Source organism: Mandrillus leucophaeus, unplaced genomic scaffold (genome assembly GCF_000951045.1).
Source record: "Mandrillus leucophaeus isolate KB7577 unplaced genomic scaffold, Mleu.le_1.0 Scaffold205, whole genome shotgun sequence".
In the NCBI taxonomy this organism is placed as follows: Eukaryota; Metazoa; Chordata; class Mammalia; order Primates; family Cercopithecidae; genus Mandrillus; species Mandrillus leucophaeus.
This window is the reverse complement of record NW_012102088.1, coordinates 1735722-1754755: the sequence shown is the minus strand read 5'-3', so window position 1 is coordinate 1754755 and position 19034 is coordinate 1735722. Positions and strand designations below refer to the sequence as shown.

General features: G+C 46.4%; 1 protein-coding gene across 1 annotated transcript in view; it reads left to right on the top strand.

Moving 5' to 3' along the window:
* The window catches only part of LOC105539444 (protoheme IX farnesyltransferase, mitochondrial), a 140828-nt gene extending 125697 nt beyond the window's left edge, over window positions 1–15131 (top strand). The window contains exon 7 of the mRNA XM_011979740.1: window positions 13278–15131. Within this exon, the coding sequence (XP_011835130.1) occupies window positions 13278–13681 (404 nt within the window). The 3' untranslated portion in view covers window positions 13682–15131. The remainder of the gene's footprint in view (window positions 1–13277) is intronic.
* Window positions 15132–19034: the final 3903 nt, after the last annotated feature.

The following is a 19034-nucleotide window of genomic DNA, read 5'->3' as shown; positions in this document are numbered from 1 at the left end:
CCGACCCCACCACTCGTGAGCTGTGTGCATCCTTCACGGCTGAACTCAGCCTCCTCCTGCCACTGTCTCCTCATCTCCCATGTGGGGCTAATAGTCTTCTCCCCTCCTGGAGTCACTGTGAGGATGAAACGAGTTGTTATTTGTAAAGTGCTGGACCATGGCGAGGGCTCAATTTGGGACCCGTATGCTGTTGTTATCAATCAGGAGTCCTCCTTCATACAGTGGAGGGACTGGCACAGATCAGGACCTGGAAGATTTTGTTTGGTTTGTAAACTGAGCAATGCAGCCTTGTCCTCTGGCTGTTATTTTGAAGACTGAGGCGCCTGCAGGCCTGGTGGGAAAGAGTGCTGGGGTCCTTTTGTGAGGTTTGGATTGGGAAAGAGAAGCGAGGGTTTAAAGCCCGGGCTTGGCATCCCTAGGCTAGACGACATCTGCATGTTCACCCTGGTTTATAGTCGACCTTCACAGAGCACACCTGCACACCACCAGCCCTCCCGCTCCCAGTCATGTTCCTCTTCCTTAGTTCCACCTGGAGCTCATCTGACTTGACCCCAACTCCCTCTCCCCCTTAACGCAAGTGTCCTCTTCCCTCTTATTCCCCTCAAACCTTTGTAGTGATTGTGCAGACATTTGAGGTGGAGACCATGACAGACAGTGCGGAACTGCCTAAGCTGTGCATGGGGAGTATCCCTGTCCTCAAGGGTGTAGCCCCACTTCAGCACTTAGGTTCCTGCACCGAGTCACCTGCCTATCTGATGGAGACACCCCATCCCTGGCAGGAGTGCCTGAACCCTATTCAACTTCCTCAAACCTGGCACAAAGCAACAAGAACCTTCTGTATCTGGGAAGACCCAGACAGGGCCAGAGTCAGAGCCACGGATTACAGCCTTAGGGACAGGTAGCACAGGAGACTGATATGGGCAGTTCAGTCCCCGGCCATGGAGAACTTGGTCACCACTGTTGTGCAGTGTTGTCCTAGGGCCCAGGTTCTTGCCGAGGGCTAGAGGCCCTTGTCACACTTCCAGGCAGTTTCTCTCCTGAAGAGAGCCTCAGCATGTGCAGGCTGGAGTTGCCTCCCCGGAGGCTAGAGAAAAAGAACTTTTCAAAAGTCCTCACTTAGGAGTGCATATTCAGGCAAGAGCCCTCATTTGTTTAGGGATAGTCTGGATTTGGCTAAACTGCTAATAGTCATATTTAAAATAAATGTTTTTAATGTTGATTATAGTCTTTCTATAATACAGATTGAATCATTTGTATACAAACTCATTAATGATGGACAGCTAAGGGCAGCTCATCCCTTGTTTAGGTAGCAGAATGAAAGTACATATTTGCCTTGGAAAGCGAGACCCCTTATCTACCTCAGTAGAACCTGGTATAAAATAGAGCAGCCTGAAAGACGTGTATAACTACAAAGAGAAGTTCCCTGGGCAGTTTTTGAGGTTGGCGTCTATTACAGTATATCCTTTTACTTTAAATCTTAAAGATACATTGTGGGGCACACAGTAACAACATGACTTACGGCCCCCAGAATCCTAATTAATTGCAGATCAAACCATAGGCTTAAAGCCTTGTCAAGATTATACAGAAAGAATACTGCTACTTTACATAATGCTTTAAACTACTTCAAAAAAGTTTCCAAACATTAATTTGATAGAACCAACTTGAGATAAGCAGCAAATACTTAATTGAATGAACAAATCAGTGAATATAGGTACCTTCCATTTTACAGGTGACAGAATCTAAGAGAATGTATTTTTTAAAAGATTTTTATTGCTGGGATTTTAGGAACTGGGTTGAATATGGTTTTATATTGCTTAGTCATCTTCTAGAGCTGTACTGTCTTATATGGTAGCCACTAGGCTCAAATGGCTATTTAAATTTAAATTTATACTAAACTTTAAAATTCAGTTACCCAGTCCCATTAGCCATATTTCAAATGCCCAAAGGCACACATGTACCTAGTAGCTACACTATCCACAGCACAGATGTAAAACATTTCCATTATTGCAGAATGTTCACTTAGACTGTACTGCCTAGGTGGAAAGATTGATGTCCTTATGAATCTATATTTCATCATCCTCACCTGAATATGTACTTCAAATAATGAGACTGTACCTGTGGTCTCACTGAAGTCTAAAACAGTGGTTCGCAAACTTCAGTGCACACGATAATTACCTGGAGAGCTTGCTAACACAGAAATTCCCGGGCCCTACCCCTGGAACTTCTGAATTCAGTGGGCTGGTATGGGGTCTGAGAATTTTTATTTCTAACAAGTTTCTAGTTGTTGCTGATGCCTGTGGTCCAGGGACCACATGTTAAGAACCACCAGTTTGCAAAGATAGAACCAGAGAGAGCTCTAGCCATTAGAATATCTTAAAAATACCTAGAGATTAGGGCATGGGCAGATAGTATTATTTGAGATGTACTAATGATATCAACAGGGGGGATATCTCTCATCTGGGTTCTTGTCTTAGGGGACATGTATAGTTATAAAGAGCCCTTCTGAGAAAAAAATGGCCAAAAAGGCTTCCTTCTTCTGTAGTATTGCCAAGCACTTAATCTTTGAGCCCCTAAAGATGGATCACTTTGGATAGCCACCTTTATAAACTGGTCCCCATCATCGCTTCATCATGCAAGTGTCAACTGGGGGCCTACTGTTTGCCAGGCATTGAGAGACACAAACATCACTAAAATCCAGTGAGTGTCCTCAGGAAATCATTATCTCAGGGTCTTTGGGGAGAGGCAGGCAGGTAATCAAATGACTGAGTGATCTAAGAGCTTTTGCAGGGTATCTTCAGAGGGCTGTGGGCTCTCTTAACTTATCCCAAACTGGTCCCAGATGACTTTGGTGAAGAAAGACTACAGAATTAAGTCATGACCAGTTTACTTGAGGAGGAAGTATGCTTTCCAGGAAGAGGGAAGAGCCTGTACAAAGCCTTACAGGCCTGAAAGCCAGTGCACAGTGGGGTGGGGACACGCGCAAGGATGAGCCACCTATAGAGGAACTCATACTTCATTCAGTGGTGAGAAAGCCCCACTGGAGCTTGAGGCAGCCTAACAGCAGGGCCATACTTTCAGGATCATTTAACAGTGTGCTGCAGGTTCTCCGAGGTATTGGAAAGTCAGTAAATTGCAGAAGCCTGCCTTTATTGTCCTTCCAAGCCTGTGTGCCTCCTCTCACCTCCTACTTCCTCTCCTCCACTTCCTTCTCTCTGCACTAGAGCTCCACCTACCCTAGACCTGCCCCCCCGACACTCTCTTTGCCCTACCTAGTTAATTTAACATTTTGCCTCTTAAGTAGTGAAGCGTCAATCTGATCATCCTTTGAAGAAACAGCTTGTTACCACCAGTGACCCTCCAAGTGGGGAAATGGATGAAGGATACGTGTTTGAAGGGAGGCAGGTTGCGCTGAACATACTCCCTTATGAGCCAGGACATCAAATAGCCAGCACCAACCTTTAGTCACCCAGTCACCTTGACTGTGGATACTTTTGCAAAAGCCCTTCCTGGGGCTCAGTAGATGGTAGTCAAGATGGAGAGGAAGCAGCTGGGCAAAGATTTGAAATGGAAATCCTGCAGCCTCATGTATTGAAGGCCCAGCTAACCATCTAGTTTGGAGGGGAGATATTTACAGATTGGTAGATACAGAAAACACTGTGCATTCGAGGCAGCCCGTGGGTCACAGTGCTCCCCCAAGCAAGGAAATGCAGCATGTTGGGAAGTACCTTTTCCCTTTTGTGGTGTCTGGATCATTTTGCGGTTTTTGTGGTGGCTACGAGGTCACATTAAGAATTCCAAGGGGCCTTGAGCACCGAAGGAATTGTGATGCCTTCTCTCTTCCTGCAAAGACATAAAATATAAAATAACTCTAAAGATGTTCCATGGGATTCTGATTTTTTTTTCCCCCCACAACTACTTTGACTTTTTAAAAAATCAAACAGTGTAAAGGAACTTTGTTCTAGATGCCCGGTGAGAGGTGTGGGTCCCACGCAGGTGTCTGACCTGCCTGCTTCGGGAATCCAGCATGGGGTGAGTGAGGTAAGATGGCGGGGTGAAGAAAATGACACAGATGAGCAGACGGCCGTTGTAAAAGCTAAGCAAATGTGAATTGTTCTTAATGTTTGCTATTTTATAACTGCACAATGAACTGTAAGCAGCTTAGCTTTTGTCCCCATCACAGTGCCAACAGCTTTCAGTCCAGTGCTTGCTACAGAGAGTGCTGTGCTGCAAAGCGCGGGTCCAGCCCAGAGAACACTCCTTGTGGTCATTCTGTCAGGAAAGTCAGGTCTCTGCAGTCCCGCTGCTTCTGTGCACAGGAAATAACTTCATTTTACAAAGCCCTTCTGTCTATAAAGGTAATCATTACAATGGGATTTTACTTGTGTCCATTTTCCTCTGAGCCTCAGAATTAGGCCTTTTCCTCTCACCTGCCTAATTACCTTGTCTTAATTCTTTTTTAGTATTCTGCTAACAGCAGAAAACATTAAAAATGCTTCCTAGCTAAAATTCAGGAAAGGCAGAATGAGAGGGTTGCTTTCTGACCCCTGGTCTAGCCAGCTTGTTGTCACAGGAACTGCAGTACTTGGTTTGATTCTGCACACAGGGAATGGCAATGACAGAAGTGACCTGCTGGAGCCCCGGTGAAGGAGTCCACTCTGAGGAGGTAGCGAAGGGAGGGGACTGCAGATAAGTGCCCAGCCGACATTCCAGCTGCAAGCAGGCCTGGAGCCACACGCATTAGGCCTCTCAGCAGTGTTTATCTCCAGAGACTATTAGTGTGTCTCAGAGGCTTTGAGTTAAATCCCCTCCCCCTCCTTCTTGCCAAGGCCCCCTCTTTTCATCACTCCCATATCTTAGAAAGGTTCAGGTTCTTTTTCCTCATTTTCCTAAATTTGAATAAATCCCATGTTTTGGGAGTGTATGGATTGGGCCTCGGTAATGACCATCTTGTAGAGTGGATTTGCAGTCGCCTGTGGCTTGTAATTCAAATGTGTGTTAAGCATTAATTATGTCACCCAACATGTAGTTACAAATGAGGACTTAGAAATGGGCTCTTATCAGGAAGTGACACTGGGCAGATGGATGGTTTTAGTAACAAAAAGAGAATGAGATTTTTGCCCTCAGCTGGTAAACTACAAAATGTTCAGTGCGGTTTCACTGTATTTACCTCTCTTATTCCTGGATGAGAAAGTAGAGTCAGAGTGAATTTATTCACTCACTCACTCCACAAATATTTATGGAAGGCTTACTAAGTACCAGGTACTGTTTAACCCGCGCACTTAACGTTTTCCTTTATAATGCTGCCTCAGTTTGAAACCAAGCTTGCAAATGAGTATCTGTGTCTGTGTTCACTTTGTATAAGATTTTACCATAACTAGCCTTAGCACTCCAGATTAAGTTATAGTAGCCTTGGAGCTCCAGATTAAGCTAAATGATGTTTTTAAAGACAAAATAAGGAACATTTTCATGGGAACATTAGCAAACAAACAATATTTAGAACACTATATTCTCTTGAAAGACCAAAAAAAAAAAGAGAGAACTATGAAAGAACATGCTAGAAATTATGTTGCAAGCCTCCAGATTGGTGGTATAATTGGAGGCAAACTGGTACCAAGGGCGCTGAGGTCTTGTCAGTTGTGCTGTGTTGACCATAATTGATCACAAGCTTTGAGGGAGCTGGGCCGGTGCCTTCCTGAATGAATGATAGATGACAGTGTGGTAGGCCAGCCTGTGGTAGACATGTGCCTGGAGCAGAATGCACATGTAACTAGTATTCTTCAATGAATTAATATTTAAGTGATAAGGATGGAAAGACCTTCCAACATGAGCTAAGGGAGTAGGAAGCATTTGAATTTCAGAGAGGATTCACAGGTGCTTGAAATGTCCTTCCAAGGAAATGGCAAGAAGAGAAAAAGGGGAGCACTGTTTTCAGAGTCAGAGCTTTTTGCTTCCTTTACTCCCATCTTCCTCTCTAAGTGAAACCTCCCCATGACTCTGCCTGGAGGGAGGCAGCACACAATGAGGTGAGGGAGAGGAGCGAATCCAGCTCCCTCCCGCCCCCTGAGCCTCTCCATTATTCCTAAGCTACTAGCAAAGAATTCTTCAAGGGCAAGCAGTTATTGCCCACTCTATTTCCTATTTTCAGGGGACTTTTAATCTTCCCTTTTGTCGCCTGTGCAGTTGATAAACTGGCCCCACATCCTCTTCCCTTTATCTGCAGCACCATAGAAGTCTATTGCACTGTTGAGGCTGATCTGTTTCACAAGCTCCTTTGTGTTGCCCCTCAAAAGAAAGGCTTTGAAATCTGTGACCATGAAGCTCTGGGTTTGGCTTTGCTTCCCCAGCTAGCCCCCAGTCTACATAACCACATAACCCTGAAAGCACAAATAGAGCCGGCCATGGAGCAGACGCGCTACCGTGGGCCCCATCAGAGAGGAGCCTATTGTACTGGCGAGGGAAGACCTCCCAAACCCAGCACCAAGGTTCACTGGAGCTAGGGCTCTTTATCCTTTGCAAGGCCATGCGTGGATGGTGAGTGACAATGGGTTTGGGGGGTGGGGTGGGAAGGTGCCCACTGGGCAGTCAGAGAAAGCAAGCCGAAACCGATGAACTCCATTCCACAGGGAATTTCCTGACAGAGTCAGCTCCAGCTTGAGGATTTTTGTCTCCATTCCATTCCGATACCATTTAGCTGGAATTGCCTTAGTTTTGTCAGCAAAGTGATGGAGGTGTGCCGTGGACAAGAGCATTTCTGAACAATGGACAGAGGTGGAAATAATTGCGATTCTCCTCCAGTCTGTATGTCGTAGGATGTTTGATAGAAGTTTCAAGAGAATGTAAAAATACATACATTTTCAACGAGTCATCAGGAAGACATTAATGAGCCTTGCCCCACCTAATACAGCCCTCTAATCAGAGCCAGGTGCCACTGGATGAGGGTTCCCTCCAGCTGTTCTCACACACACTACTGCGCATGTGCCCTTCTCCATTTTCTGAGTAAGGAGGGAAGTAATGATGCCCTGCACACCTGGACATTCTGTGGAGTTGCCTCTGCAGTGGGATTTCGGCCCCATGTTCTCAGGAAGCTGCCGTGCTCTGGAGAGCCATGTCTACAGATATGCCACCTAGATTTTCAGAATTTTCTATGTTCATAGACTAGCAAGTAATCGATTAACAGAAAGGAAGTGCACGTTTCTTTCCAATGTGATTAAACCAAATATGTACAGAGATTGTGCAGGGTTAGGCAGGAAAATGGGAAGATACGGTTAAAAGAAGTCAAAAGCACATGGTTTGTGTGAATGGATTGAAACTCAGAGACCAGTTTTAGATCTCAGTTTACAAATTCTTCCAGGAGGCCTTCCCTGACCTCTCAAGGCTGAATTAAGTGTTCTCCTGCCCTGCACTAAGTAACATTCACCGTGGACTGTAATCCCTTTGTGTTGTCTTTCTCCCTGGCCAGACACCAGCAGAGGACTTTGAAAACAGACTGTCCTATATCTAGGGGCACACAGTCCAGATTTGTTGTCATAGATGACAGACCCAATAAAAATGGACTGCTTTAGGAGCTTGAAGCAGAGGAGATGAGTGGAATACTTATCTTGAAGGAAGGTGAGGTCTTTGAATTAGTCCACTGAGTGCTTTATGTTTACTCCACAAGGAAGGTGGGTTCCACCACAGCCCCGGCACTAATTCAAGTCTTCCTGTTCTAGTTCACCTTATCTTGATGAAGAGAGTAATTAGTTTTCATCTTTTATAGGAGGAGAGGCAGTTGAAGCATATCAAGTAAAGCTGTGTGTGGGTGGTGGTTTTCTGATTACAATCCATTAAGGCTAGGCTGTGATTTCCAAACCTCCTTCATTTGCGACATGAGCCAAACCCACACCCCATTTCCTCTTACAGAAAGCAGCATGCTAGTCTCAGGAAAATGATTTCTTTAATTATGTTTATTTTAAGCAGAAGCATTACTGAAAAAGTGTATTGAGCAAAACAAAATACTTCGGTTGACACACACAAGAAAAGGAGGGCTTTTGAGAAAGACAAGGAAAATCCCACATTTGGAGCTGGTGTTTTAGTCATTTTCCAGCTGAGGTTGCTCCTTCTGAGCCATTTCTAGAGCAAAGCAGACACTGAGCCCTGAATGATCCAATCCCTCCCCCCATTTCTAAGTTATCACTGATGTTGTTTTTCTTGAAAGACACTTCCCCCTGTGCTTGTGGCTGTCATAACTGCAAACTCTTTGAATCTGAGACAGCTTGTGAGCTGGGGCTGGGCTTCTCTGTACATCGTGTTCAAAGTCTCAGCATGACCCTGTGCCCCAAGACAACACTTCCTCTTACCAGTCACTTTAAAATCCAGAGGTCACTTTATTTTCCATCAAAATATAAAGAAGTCTACTTGCATCACCCTGTTTACTCCATCAGTTGCACCTGAGCATTCCAACCTTTCCTCTGTCCTTTTGAATTCCCTAGCAGTACTCACTGCCAAGTGAATGCCATCTGGTTGATGGTTTTGTTGTTAAAACAGATCTCTCTCTTTTTTTATAAAGGTACTAGAAAATGCTTCTGCAATTTTTTCTTTCAGCAAGCCTTCCTCTGCCCACAGCATCCAACAGTCCATTGATGTAGGAATGTCACTAATTTGAGTCTCTGTGTGGCAACAACTTTCTTTTTTTTTTTTTTTTTTAAGAATTGGTGTCTTGCTCTGTCACCCAGGCTGGAGTACAGTGGTGCAGTCATAGTTCACTGCAGCCTACAACTCCCAGGCTCAAGCAATCCTCCCTCTTCAGACTCCCAAGTAGGTGGGACTAGAGGCATGTGGCCCCTTGCCTAATTTTTTTTTTTTTTTTAGAGATGGGGTCTTGCTATGTTGCCCCAGATAACCAATCACATTCTAACAGAAGGTGCTAATCTCTTGTGCCAGTAGTGCTGAATATCATCAGGCAAATTACTCTTTCTCATCTATAAGATGATGATAATGGTACCTATAGGCGGGGTTGTTGTAAAGATTAGAAAGCATATGTGTAACTGCCTGGCACATGACAGCCACAGGCATTTCAACTGAGATGTCTATCATGTAGCTCAAAGTTAAAATAGTCAAAAATAAAACTGGTCGTGTCTCTACCATGAGCACACTCACCAGTGTCTGTCCTAGGGTTCCCCACCTGAATAACCCCCCTCTGCCATCCCCTCTGTGTCTCAACCCCCAGCCTGTTCTCGCCCTGCGCTGGGGGAAGACCCCACTCCTTATCTTGATTTCCAGATGCCTTCCCAGCCCCTTCTTGTAACTCTCCCTTCCTCATTCCAGCCTCCATGCTGTCCCAGAGGCCTCCTGGGACCTTTCCCAGCATCTGATAGAGTTCTGCTTGCCATTAGTTGAGTCATAGCTTAAATATCACCTATGGAAAGGCTTTCCCCGAGCACTCAGTCTCAAGTCACCCCCATAGCATTACCCTGTTTTGAGTCTAGTCTCAAAATAGCGATCAGCACTGTTACTTATGTTTATGTCCATCTCCCTCTAGACTTTAAGCAGGACTTTGTCTTGATTGCCACTGCCTTTCTAGCACCCGGAATTGTGCCTACGTGTGAGACACCTGTCAACTGTTTACCAGGTTAATGGATTCAATAAATAGTAGCTGCTCCTATTATCAGCGTTAAAATTAAATTTTTATATATATATATACACACATATGTATCTTAGTTCATGCAAACACACTCAACTATATATACACATATATATGTATGTATAAATACATAATTTAAGGTTAAAAATGAATTTGGGGGATTTGACAGTAACCCTACTAAAATAGGGACCCTAAAATCAGGTCTTTGTTATATTTCCTCCCATACTGGAAGACTGAAAAGGGGTTGACTGACTTATGGAAGCCACAGAAAACTATTCATGGATATAAAAGGAAGCCCTCATCCCTCTTAAATCATCTGTACCCACACAAATTCCACTCGGTAAACTACAACTGCCCTGCCTGATAAACATAACTCAGAAATGATTAAGTTTCTCTCCAGAACAATGTGCATTAAAAATCCTCCTCCTTTCTTTTAGATGACTTGCAAAGCCTGCCCCTAGTGTCACTCTGCATTCTCCAATGTTGAGAAATACAGATCAGAGATTAAAGGAGGAGCTGGTTCCTTCTCATGCTCATTGGCATTTGCACAAACAGGGGCCCCTCAGTGGCTTATAGCCTCAGACTTATTTTCTGAAGTATTCTGCATTATGTAAAGTGCTCTGTCTCCTGGTGAGTTCTGCCTAGCAATAGCCCCCAGCTCCTTTTTTCTGAACATTCCCACAGACCAGAGGCTTAAAAGATCCTCATTACCTGAAATAGGACTGTGGTTACAAATCCTCAACCTCTTCTCCCTCTGGGCAGGATGGCGTTTTCCAGGGTAGATGACACAGTGGGTTGGTGAACTCTCAATTCTCTCCCAGGGACCCCACGGGAAGGCGGTTCCAAAGGAGGGGAAGGAGAAGGTAGACAGAATCCTACAGTTTGCCTGACTGGTTCCCAAGCCAGTGTTGGGAAACAGTGATCTTGGGGATAACTTAGAGTAAATCCACTTTTTTTCCACATTGGCTCCCATGATGAGTTTGGGCGCACTTTACTACAATATTATTACTTACTTTCTATGTTCTAATGCCTGGAGATTCACAGGTAAGTGAACATACCCTAAGAAGTTCACCTCAGGTAGGAAATGCAGATACATAAATGTCTGCCTGGATTACTCAGGAAAAGACGCTCACAGTTGCTTATCAGAGACCATACCCACACTCTGGCTGCCAGACCCGCTTTGTGACTTTCCCCTTAGATATCCCAAAGGCATCTCAGACTGAACACACCCAAGGTCACACTTACGACCTCCTCTCCTCTTCTTCCCTGCTTGTCTCAATGAGTGGTGTCTCCATGGACCCATAAGCCCAGGACTTGCTATTGATACCTCCTCCCTGTCTCCTCCCCTCCTTACTTACACTGCATGCACATCCTGTCCCTTTGCCTCCCAAATTCCTTCCAAATTCACCTTCTTGGCATCTCTACTGTCACCATCCTGATCCTAACTACTGTCATCCTTCATCCCCTCACTCCTCATCTCCTGATTGATCCTTCCATACCTGCTTTAGGCCCCTCCAGTGTGTCCTTCACAAATAGGATCACTTAGCACTGGTGCCCCTCCCCTCACCCCCTACACACATAGGTGCACACACTCACACACGCAGGCACACATGCTCAGCACTTATATACATTAAGATCCTTCCGTGGCTTTCTGTTGCTTTTAGAATAGCAAAGTCAAGGCCGAGTGCAGTGGCTCATGCCTGTAATCTCTGTACTTTGAGAGGCTGAGGCAGGAGGATTGCTTGGGGCCAGGAGTTCAAGGCCAGCCTGGGCAACATGGTGAGACCCCATCTCTACAAAAAATTGTTTTAAAAAGTTTTCTGAGTTTGGTGGCGTGCACCTATCGTGCCAGCTATTCAGGAGGCTGAGATAGGAGGATGACCTGAGCCCAAGAGATCGAGGCTGCAGTGAGCTGAGACCATGCCACTGCACTCCAGCCAGCCTTGTCCTGAAGAACTTTCCCTGTCATTCTCAGCACTCCAGCCAAGCCACACCACCTTCCTTTTTTTCCTCATGCGGTAAACTTGACTTTTTTAACATATATAGTTCTGTGACTCCTAACACGTGTTAATCTTTTTTTTTACACCACCCACACCTCAAACCTTCCAGCCCCAAGGCCTTTATGAATACTGTCCCCTCCACTAGCCCTGACTTGACAAGGTCACCACTCTGTCCAGCTCAGCTCAGACATCCCTTCCTCAGAGAAGCCTCCTCTGGTCCCCTAGACTCAGTCATCTCTTGTTGTGTGTCTTCACTGCACCATGCTCTTTTCCTCACTGCATTTGGAGTGGTGACTTTAGAGTGACTAGTGTGGCTCTTGATGTCCACCTCCTTGAGCGAAGGGTCTGCTCAGTGCAGGCAGGAGCACGTGTAGATTGTTGCTCGCCATGGTATCCCCAGCGCCTAGCACGGTAGGTGGTAGGTGCCCAGGGAGCATTCTTGGCGTGAGTACTCAATCACCTGCACAGGAATAGCCAACCCTTGCCTTCCAGCCCCCACCCTGCTGCCTGTCCTTAGGTGGCTTCGTGCATGTCATAGAAGGACGCTGGCCTAAAAATCAAGCAGCCGTGTTTTGAATTGCCCTTCCACCTCTTTTTGGAGAACTTGACATTGTCTGATTTTTTTTTCAATGAAGATTATGAATCTACCTCAAAATCCAATGGTCAGGATTAAATGGGGCAAACTATGAGAGTAGGGTCTGTCATATAATAGGAGCTCAGCGGACAGCAGCCTTCATTCCACCCGTGTGGGTGCTGGGGAGACTGTTCCAGAGAAAGGGGCAAAATGGTGCTCAGGGTATTATGTCCTTGTTGAAAACTTGCAAAGCCATGGACGAGTTATCATTGTACTCTGGGACCGTTTTGCCTTTATGACTCATTTTATTTAGCAGATGTGGTTTTTCACACCTCCTGCTTGTGCCATTGTGCCAGGCTCTGGGGGATGGTGAGAGGAATGTGGCAGGCATGTGCCCTGGAAGCCCTGGTGAAACAGGTAAACAGATCAGAGCCAGGGTGTGACAAACCCGCCTGCAGGTACATCCAGGTCTGTGTCAGTGCTGAGCCGGGAGCGCTAGCAGCCCTGGGAAGGGAGCCAGGGTTCACGGAGCAGGCAGAGCTGACTCGCAGCATCCTCCAGGTTACAGCACTGCTTCCACCTGCCTGAAGCCACACACCCAGGTCCCAGCAGCTGGAAATGGAGCTCAGCGCTCTAGCACAGAGGTTGCACCCGGAGGTGGTACTGAAGTAGATACTGAATTCCCTACAAGTGTTTGCCCGTGTGTAGGGGCTTCTTTCCTCCCCACAATGTGGGAGGCATGAGGAGCACCAGGTGGGCAGGAGCCACCGATGCTAAGGGTTCTGCAGCGCAGGCAGCCCCCCTGTGAAGCAGGGTCTGAGCCAGACCCCACAGCCTCCTGCCCCCAGGCACGCAGGCACCCCCAGGTGAGAAAGGAGGCATCTTAGCTCATCAGCTGCCCCACCAGCCTGATGTAGGCACCTGTCTCCCAGCCACCCTGTGATATAGGCAGGCAGTGATGAGAGCACAGGGTGGCAGAGCTTCTGAGCTGCCAGGCAGGCTGTCCCAGGAGAGGAAACCATTCTTTGGAAATCTCTGGTGATGACTGCCTCTGTCTCCCTCTCCTGCCCTGACCCCAACACAGGTGCATTTCTCCTGGGAGGAATCCTCTACTCCTGGCAGTTTCCTCATTTCAACGCCCTCAGCTGGGGCCTCCGTGAAGACTACTCCCGGGGCGGCTACTGCATGATGTCGGTCACCCATCCGGGCCTGTGTCGGCGCGTGGCGCTGCGCCACTGCCTGGCGCTGCTCGTGCTGTCCGCAGCAGCTCCTGTCCTGGACATCACCACGTGGACCTTCCCCTTCGTGGCCCTTCCCATCAACGCGTACATCTCCTACCTCGGCTTCCGCTTCTACGTGGACGCAGACCGCAGGAGCTCGCGGAGACTGTTCTTCTGCAGCCTGTGGCACCTGCCGCTGCTGCTGCTGCTCATGCTCACCTGCAAGCGGCCGCGCGGGGACGGGGACGCGGCGCCTCCTCCCAGCTGAGCGCATGGGGACGCCCACCGCTCCTTTCCCTCCGCTGCCAGGCGAGCATGTTGTGGTAATTCTGCATCACAAGAAGAGAAAATGCTGGGTTTAGAACAAGATTATAAATGAATTTGGTGCTCAGTGATCACTTGACGGTTTTTTTTTTTAAGAAGAATACCCAAAATGTTCCCCAAATAAGAAATGCATCAGCTCAGTCAGTGAACACAAAAAAGGAATATTTTTCCCTTTGAGGGTCTTTATATATAATCTCTCCTCCATCCCCACCCTCCGTTCTGTTTCTTCTTCCTCACATGGGTATACACATACACAGCTTCCTCCTTACCCCCACACCACACACACACTCCACCTGCCCAGCGGAGTGGCACTTTGTGGCCAGACAGCGTGAACCTCTTGATCTGCTGTCTGTAGTTCTGTGAGCTCAGGTTCCTCAAGGGCCTCGTGGCATCCCCTTCGTGGTGACTGAGCCAGGGCCTGCCTTTTTGATTTTCCCCACCCCACACATTCTCAGCCATAGTCCTTCTAACAATGCCAATAGCTAGGACCCGGCTGCTGTGCGCTGGGACTGGGGATTCCACATGCTTGCCTAGGGAGTCTCAAGCTGGACTGCCAGCCCCTGTCCTCCCTTCACCCCCATTGCGTATGAGCATTTCAGAAGTCCAAGAAGTCACAGGCATCTTTATAGTTCACATTAACATACACTATTGGAAGTATTTCCTTCAGAAAGGGTAGCCCTGGACTTAATACCAACCGGATACCTCTGGTCCCCACCCCATTACTGTCCCTCGGTAGTCACTACTGTGGGTCGCCGCTGCTCTGCTACACAGCACAGCTTTTTCAAGGCTGTATTGAGAAGGGAAGTTAGGAATAAGGGTGTGCTGGGCTAACCAGCCCACAGAGCTCACATTCCTGTCCCTTGGGTGAAAAATACATGTCCATCCTGATATCTCCTGAATTCAGAAGTTGGCCTCCACATGTGCAATGGCTTTAAGAGCCAGAAGACGGGTTCTGGGAATTTTGCAAGTTATCCTGTGGCCAGGTGTGGCCTCAGGTACCAAACAGGGTTACCTGTAGCTCTTTGGTCCTTTGTACTCCCACGGGTCTGCAGAGTCCCATCTGCCCAAAGGTCTTGAAGCTTGACAGGATGTTTTCATTACTCAGTCTCCCAGGGCACTGCTGGTCTGTAGGGATTCATTGGCCGGAGTGGGAGAGTTGAACAGCATTTAAACAGAGTTCTCTCGAAAATGTCTAAAGGGATTGTAGGTAGATAACATCCATCACTGTTTCCACTTATCTGAAATCTTCCCTCTTGGCTGCCCCCAGGTTGTTTACTGTGGAGAACAATGCATAGGAATGTCCGGAAAGCGCCTCTACAACTTGTTACAGCCTTCACGCTTGTACAATTCATGGATTCTCTCTTCCTTCCACAATAAAACGGTATACAAGAACAGGAGTGCGTGTGACATCATTGGAAGTAATCATCCTGTGCCGAGTTCACACCGTTTCTGGTAGAGCTGGCAACACTTGATCACGCCTTCAAGAGCTGGCAGAGGGCGCGTGGGGAGGTTGCTTTTGTTTTGTAAATTTACAAATTATAGTTGTGTATATTTATGAGGTAAAAAAGTGATGTTATGATTTATGAAGACAATTGGAATAATGAAATCGAGCTGATGAATGTATTCATTACCTCAGACACTTATTTTTGTGGTAAGAATATTTTTAATGTACTCAGTAATTTTGAAATTATAATACATTATTTACTGCATTCATACAGCGTGTGATGTATGTCAAAGGGAGGAGACATAATCGTCCTAAACTGACTTTGTACCCTTTCACCATCTTGTCCCCGTTCCGTTCAACTCCTGGCCTCTCTAACCACCATTCTATTGTCTTCTTCAAGTCTGATTATTCTGGATTCCACATATAAGTATGAACCAATGCAATATTTATCTTTCTGTGCCTTATTAAGTTGAGAACTTTCACCTTTTCACTTAAGAGCAGCACTTTCTGGCTCCTCTGACATCTCTGGATTGCCAGCATCACTACTCTTGCACTGTGAGGCCATGATTAAGCAAAATAAAGGTTACTGAGCACAAGCTCTACAATGCCACCACAGTCGGATTTGATAACCGAGTTGGCTGCTAAGTGACTCATGGGTGGGACGGTATCCAGCATGGATCTGCTGGACAAAGAGAGAATTCAGGTCCCGAGCAGGTGATGCTAGATTGCATCACACTACTAAGTACAACACACAATCTAAAACTTCTGGAATGTTTATTTCTGTAATTTTCTATTTACTATTTTTGGACCTTGGTTGACCATGGGTAACTGAAACAGTGGAAAGAGAAACCATGGATAAGGGAGAACTGCTGTACATATCTGCCTGCCTGGAGAAAAATAAAGCAATATACCTGCTTCTTGTTTGTTGGAAACCCAAGCATAATTGACCTGCTGGACAGATTACACTTTTTAGCATCTTTTGGCCACTATTTCCTAACTGCAAGATGTGAAGATACGCTCTGCATCAAAGAGGCTCTCATGTTCACTTACTAATTCAGAGTCCATCACTCAGTGGCTGGACTCCACCACCATGCACGTCACAGAGCGTCTGAGAGGCAAGGTATCCACCAGCGTGGAACAACTCTGTGCTTGCATTCTGATCATGCCTCATGCCTCACACTTCAGCTTGCATGACGCCACCAACTTGAGCCCTCTGAAAATCCCGTCTGACCACTGCTCACCTCCTCTACCACCACCAGGTTGGTTGAACCACCCGTCTATCCGAGACACGTGCCTGCAAGACATGCCTGCAATTTATTTTCCTCTTTGCCCCAGCCTTGTCTGTTTTTCACACGGCAGCCAGCATGATCCCTCTAAGCTACCAGGCAGATCCTGCTATTCCCATTCTCCACCCTGTCATTGCTTCCCTACTTGGTCCCATGCCATCTGGTCCTGCTCCCCTCTCTGATCTTGGAAATATCTTCTTGCTACACCTACTGTGCTGCCTACAGATCTCCATGCTTTTCCTCAATACTCAAGCACACCCGCTGTGGTGTATTCATATTGATAACTCCTGTTCCCTCTGCGTGGGGTCCTCTCATTTCATTGAGATGGCACCTCTTTAGGCCTTTTTTGGCCACCTTACCAAATAGCACTCCTGTCCCCACCCCCAGTGCTTATTACCTCCTTGCTGTGCTTTGCTTTTTGCTTTTTTTTTTTTTTTTTTTGTTTTTTTTTTTTTTTTTTTTTTTTTTTTTTTGAGATGGAGTCTTATTCTGTTGCCCAGGCTGGAGTGCAATGGTGCAATCTTGGCTTACTTCAACCTTCGCCTCCTGGGTTCAAGCGATTCTCCTGCCTTAGCCTTCCGAGTAGCTGGGATTACAGGCACCATCTTGCCCGGGTAATTTTGTATTTTAGTAGAGATGGGGTTTCACCATGTCGGTCAGGCTGGTCTCGAACTCCTGACCTCAGTTAACACTACTTCATGTTCTATGTCTGTTTACATATCTCATTATTTAATGACTGTCTTCCCTGGAATATAAGTTCCGTGAAGGCAAGGACTGTATCTTTGCATCACTTTATCTCCAGCTTCTAGAACAAATGCTTAGCACGGAGTAGGTGCTCAATAAATGCCTTTTCCTGAATAAATAAAAGAATAACCCCATCTGGGTTGTATGAGGTCCCTGTGGTCAGAGGGAAACGGCCTGTTAGCCTGGGATAAAGAATGAATGGACTTGGAAAGGTATTGAAGACATGTGGTTCCATGAGAAAAGATGGCTTCCACATAGTCCTTATCTGGCTGGTGCAATCACTCTTCCCACTCCTGACTTCAGGACTCTGTCCCCAGGCTGCACCAACCAGAATGCACTCCACTGCCTCCAGGCCACCACCCCACAGCTTCTACTTGTTTCTGGAATTGCCTTTTCTAACTTCAAACTTCCACCCCACCCTGCCACGGCCATTCCTGACGTATTCATTTCCCATAGCACCTATTAATATGTGACATACACTTTTCACTTGTTACTGACTACCGACCACCACCCCTGAACTGTAAACTCAGTAGGGCAGAAATATCTGTTTCTCACTGCTGTGTCCACAGGCACCTAGAACAGAAGACAATCCATAAGTGATCATGTGATGGGTGCTTCATCAATGATGAAAGGAATGAACGAGTACCTTTTATGGCATGGTGGGAGGCGGAGGTGGTGGGAGCACTTGAAGGTGGAGGAGATTGGTACATGCCTGCCCCTTGTGACTGAATCTGGAACAGGTGCACCCTTCTGCCTGCTTTGTTAAGAAAACTGCCAAAGTCGAACCAAGGCGAGTGACTATTTCTTCCTAGTTTGACTCATTCATCAATATTCATCATTTTCTGTATCTTCAGGGGTACTTTGACTTAACTACTGAAGGGGTGGCCTGCCTCTCCACACCTGTGGGTGTTTCTCGTTAGGTGGAACAAGATACTTGAGAAAAGAAATGAGACAGAGACAAAGTATAGAGAAAGAAAAAGCGGGCCCAGGGGACCGGTGCTCAGCATGCAGAGGACCCTCAGTATTTATTGATCATTATCTTTACCATCAAAGAAAAAGGGAAGTGGCAGGATAATAGGATCATAGTAGGGAGAAGGTCAGCAGTAAGACATATGAATAAAGATCTCTGTGACATAAGTTTAAGGAAAAGTGCTGTGCCTTGATATGCATATGTAAACATCTCCATAAACCTTTTTAGTGCCTAAAGAGCAGCATTGCTAGCAAGTCCCACCTTTCGCCCTAAGGCGGTTTTCTCCTTTCTCAGTAAATAGAACATACAATCAGGTTTTACACCGAGATGTCCCATTGCCCAGGGACGGGCAGGAGACAGATGCTTTTCTCTATCTCAACTGCCGAGAGGCCTTCTTTCCTCTTATACTAGTCCTCCTCAGCACAGACCCTTCACGGCTGTCAGGCTGGGGGACGATCAGGTCTTTCCCTTCCCACGAGGCCATATTTCAGACTATCACATGGGGAGAAACCTTGGACAATATCTAGCTTTCCTAGGCAGAGGTCCCTGCGACCTTTGGCAGTGTATGTGTCCCTGGGTACTTGAGATTAAGAGAATGGTGATGACTTTTCACAAGCATACTGCCTTCAGGCACTTGTTTAACAAAGCACACCCTGCATACCCAAAATCCGTTAAACCTTGAGTCACCACAGCACACGTCTCTTGCAAGGACAAGGTTGGGGGTAGGGTCACAGATTAACAGCATCTCAAATACAGAACAAAATGGAGTCTCTTATGTCTACTTGTTTCTATATAGACACAGTAACAGTCTGATCTCTTTCTTTTCCCCACAACTACTTAGTAACAAAGAGTT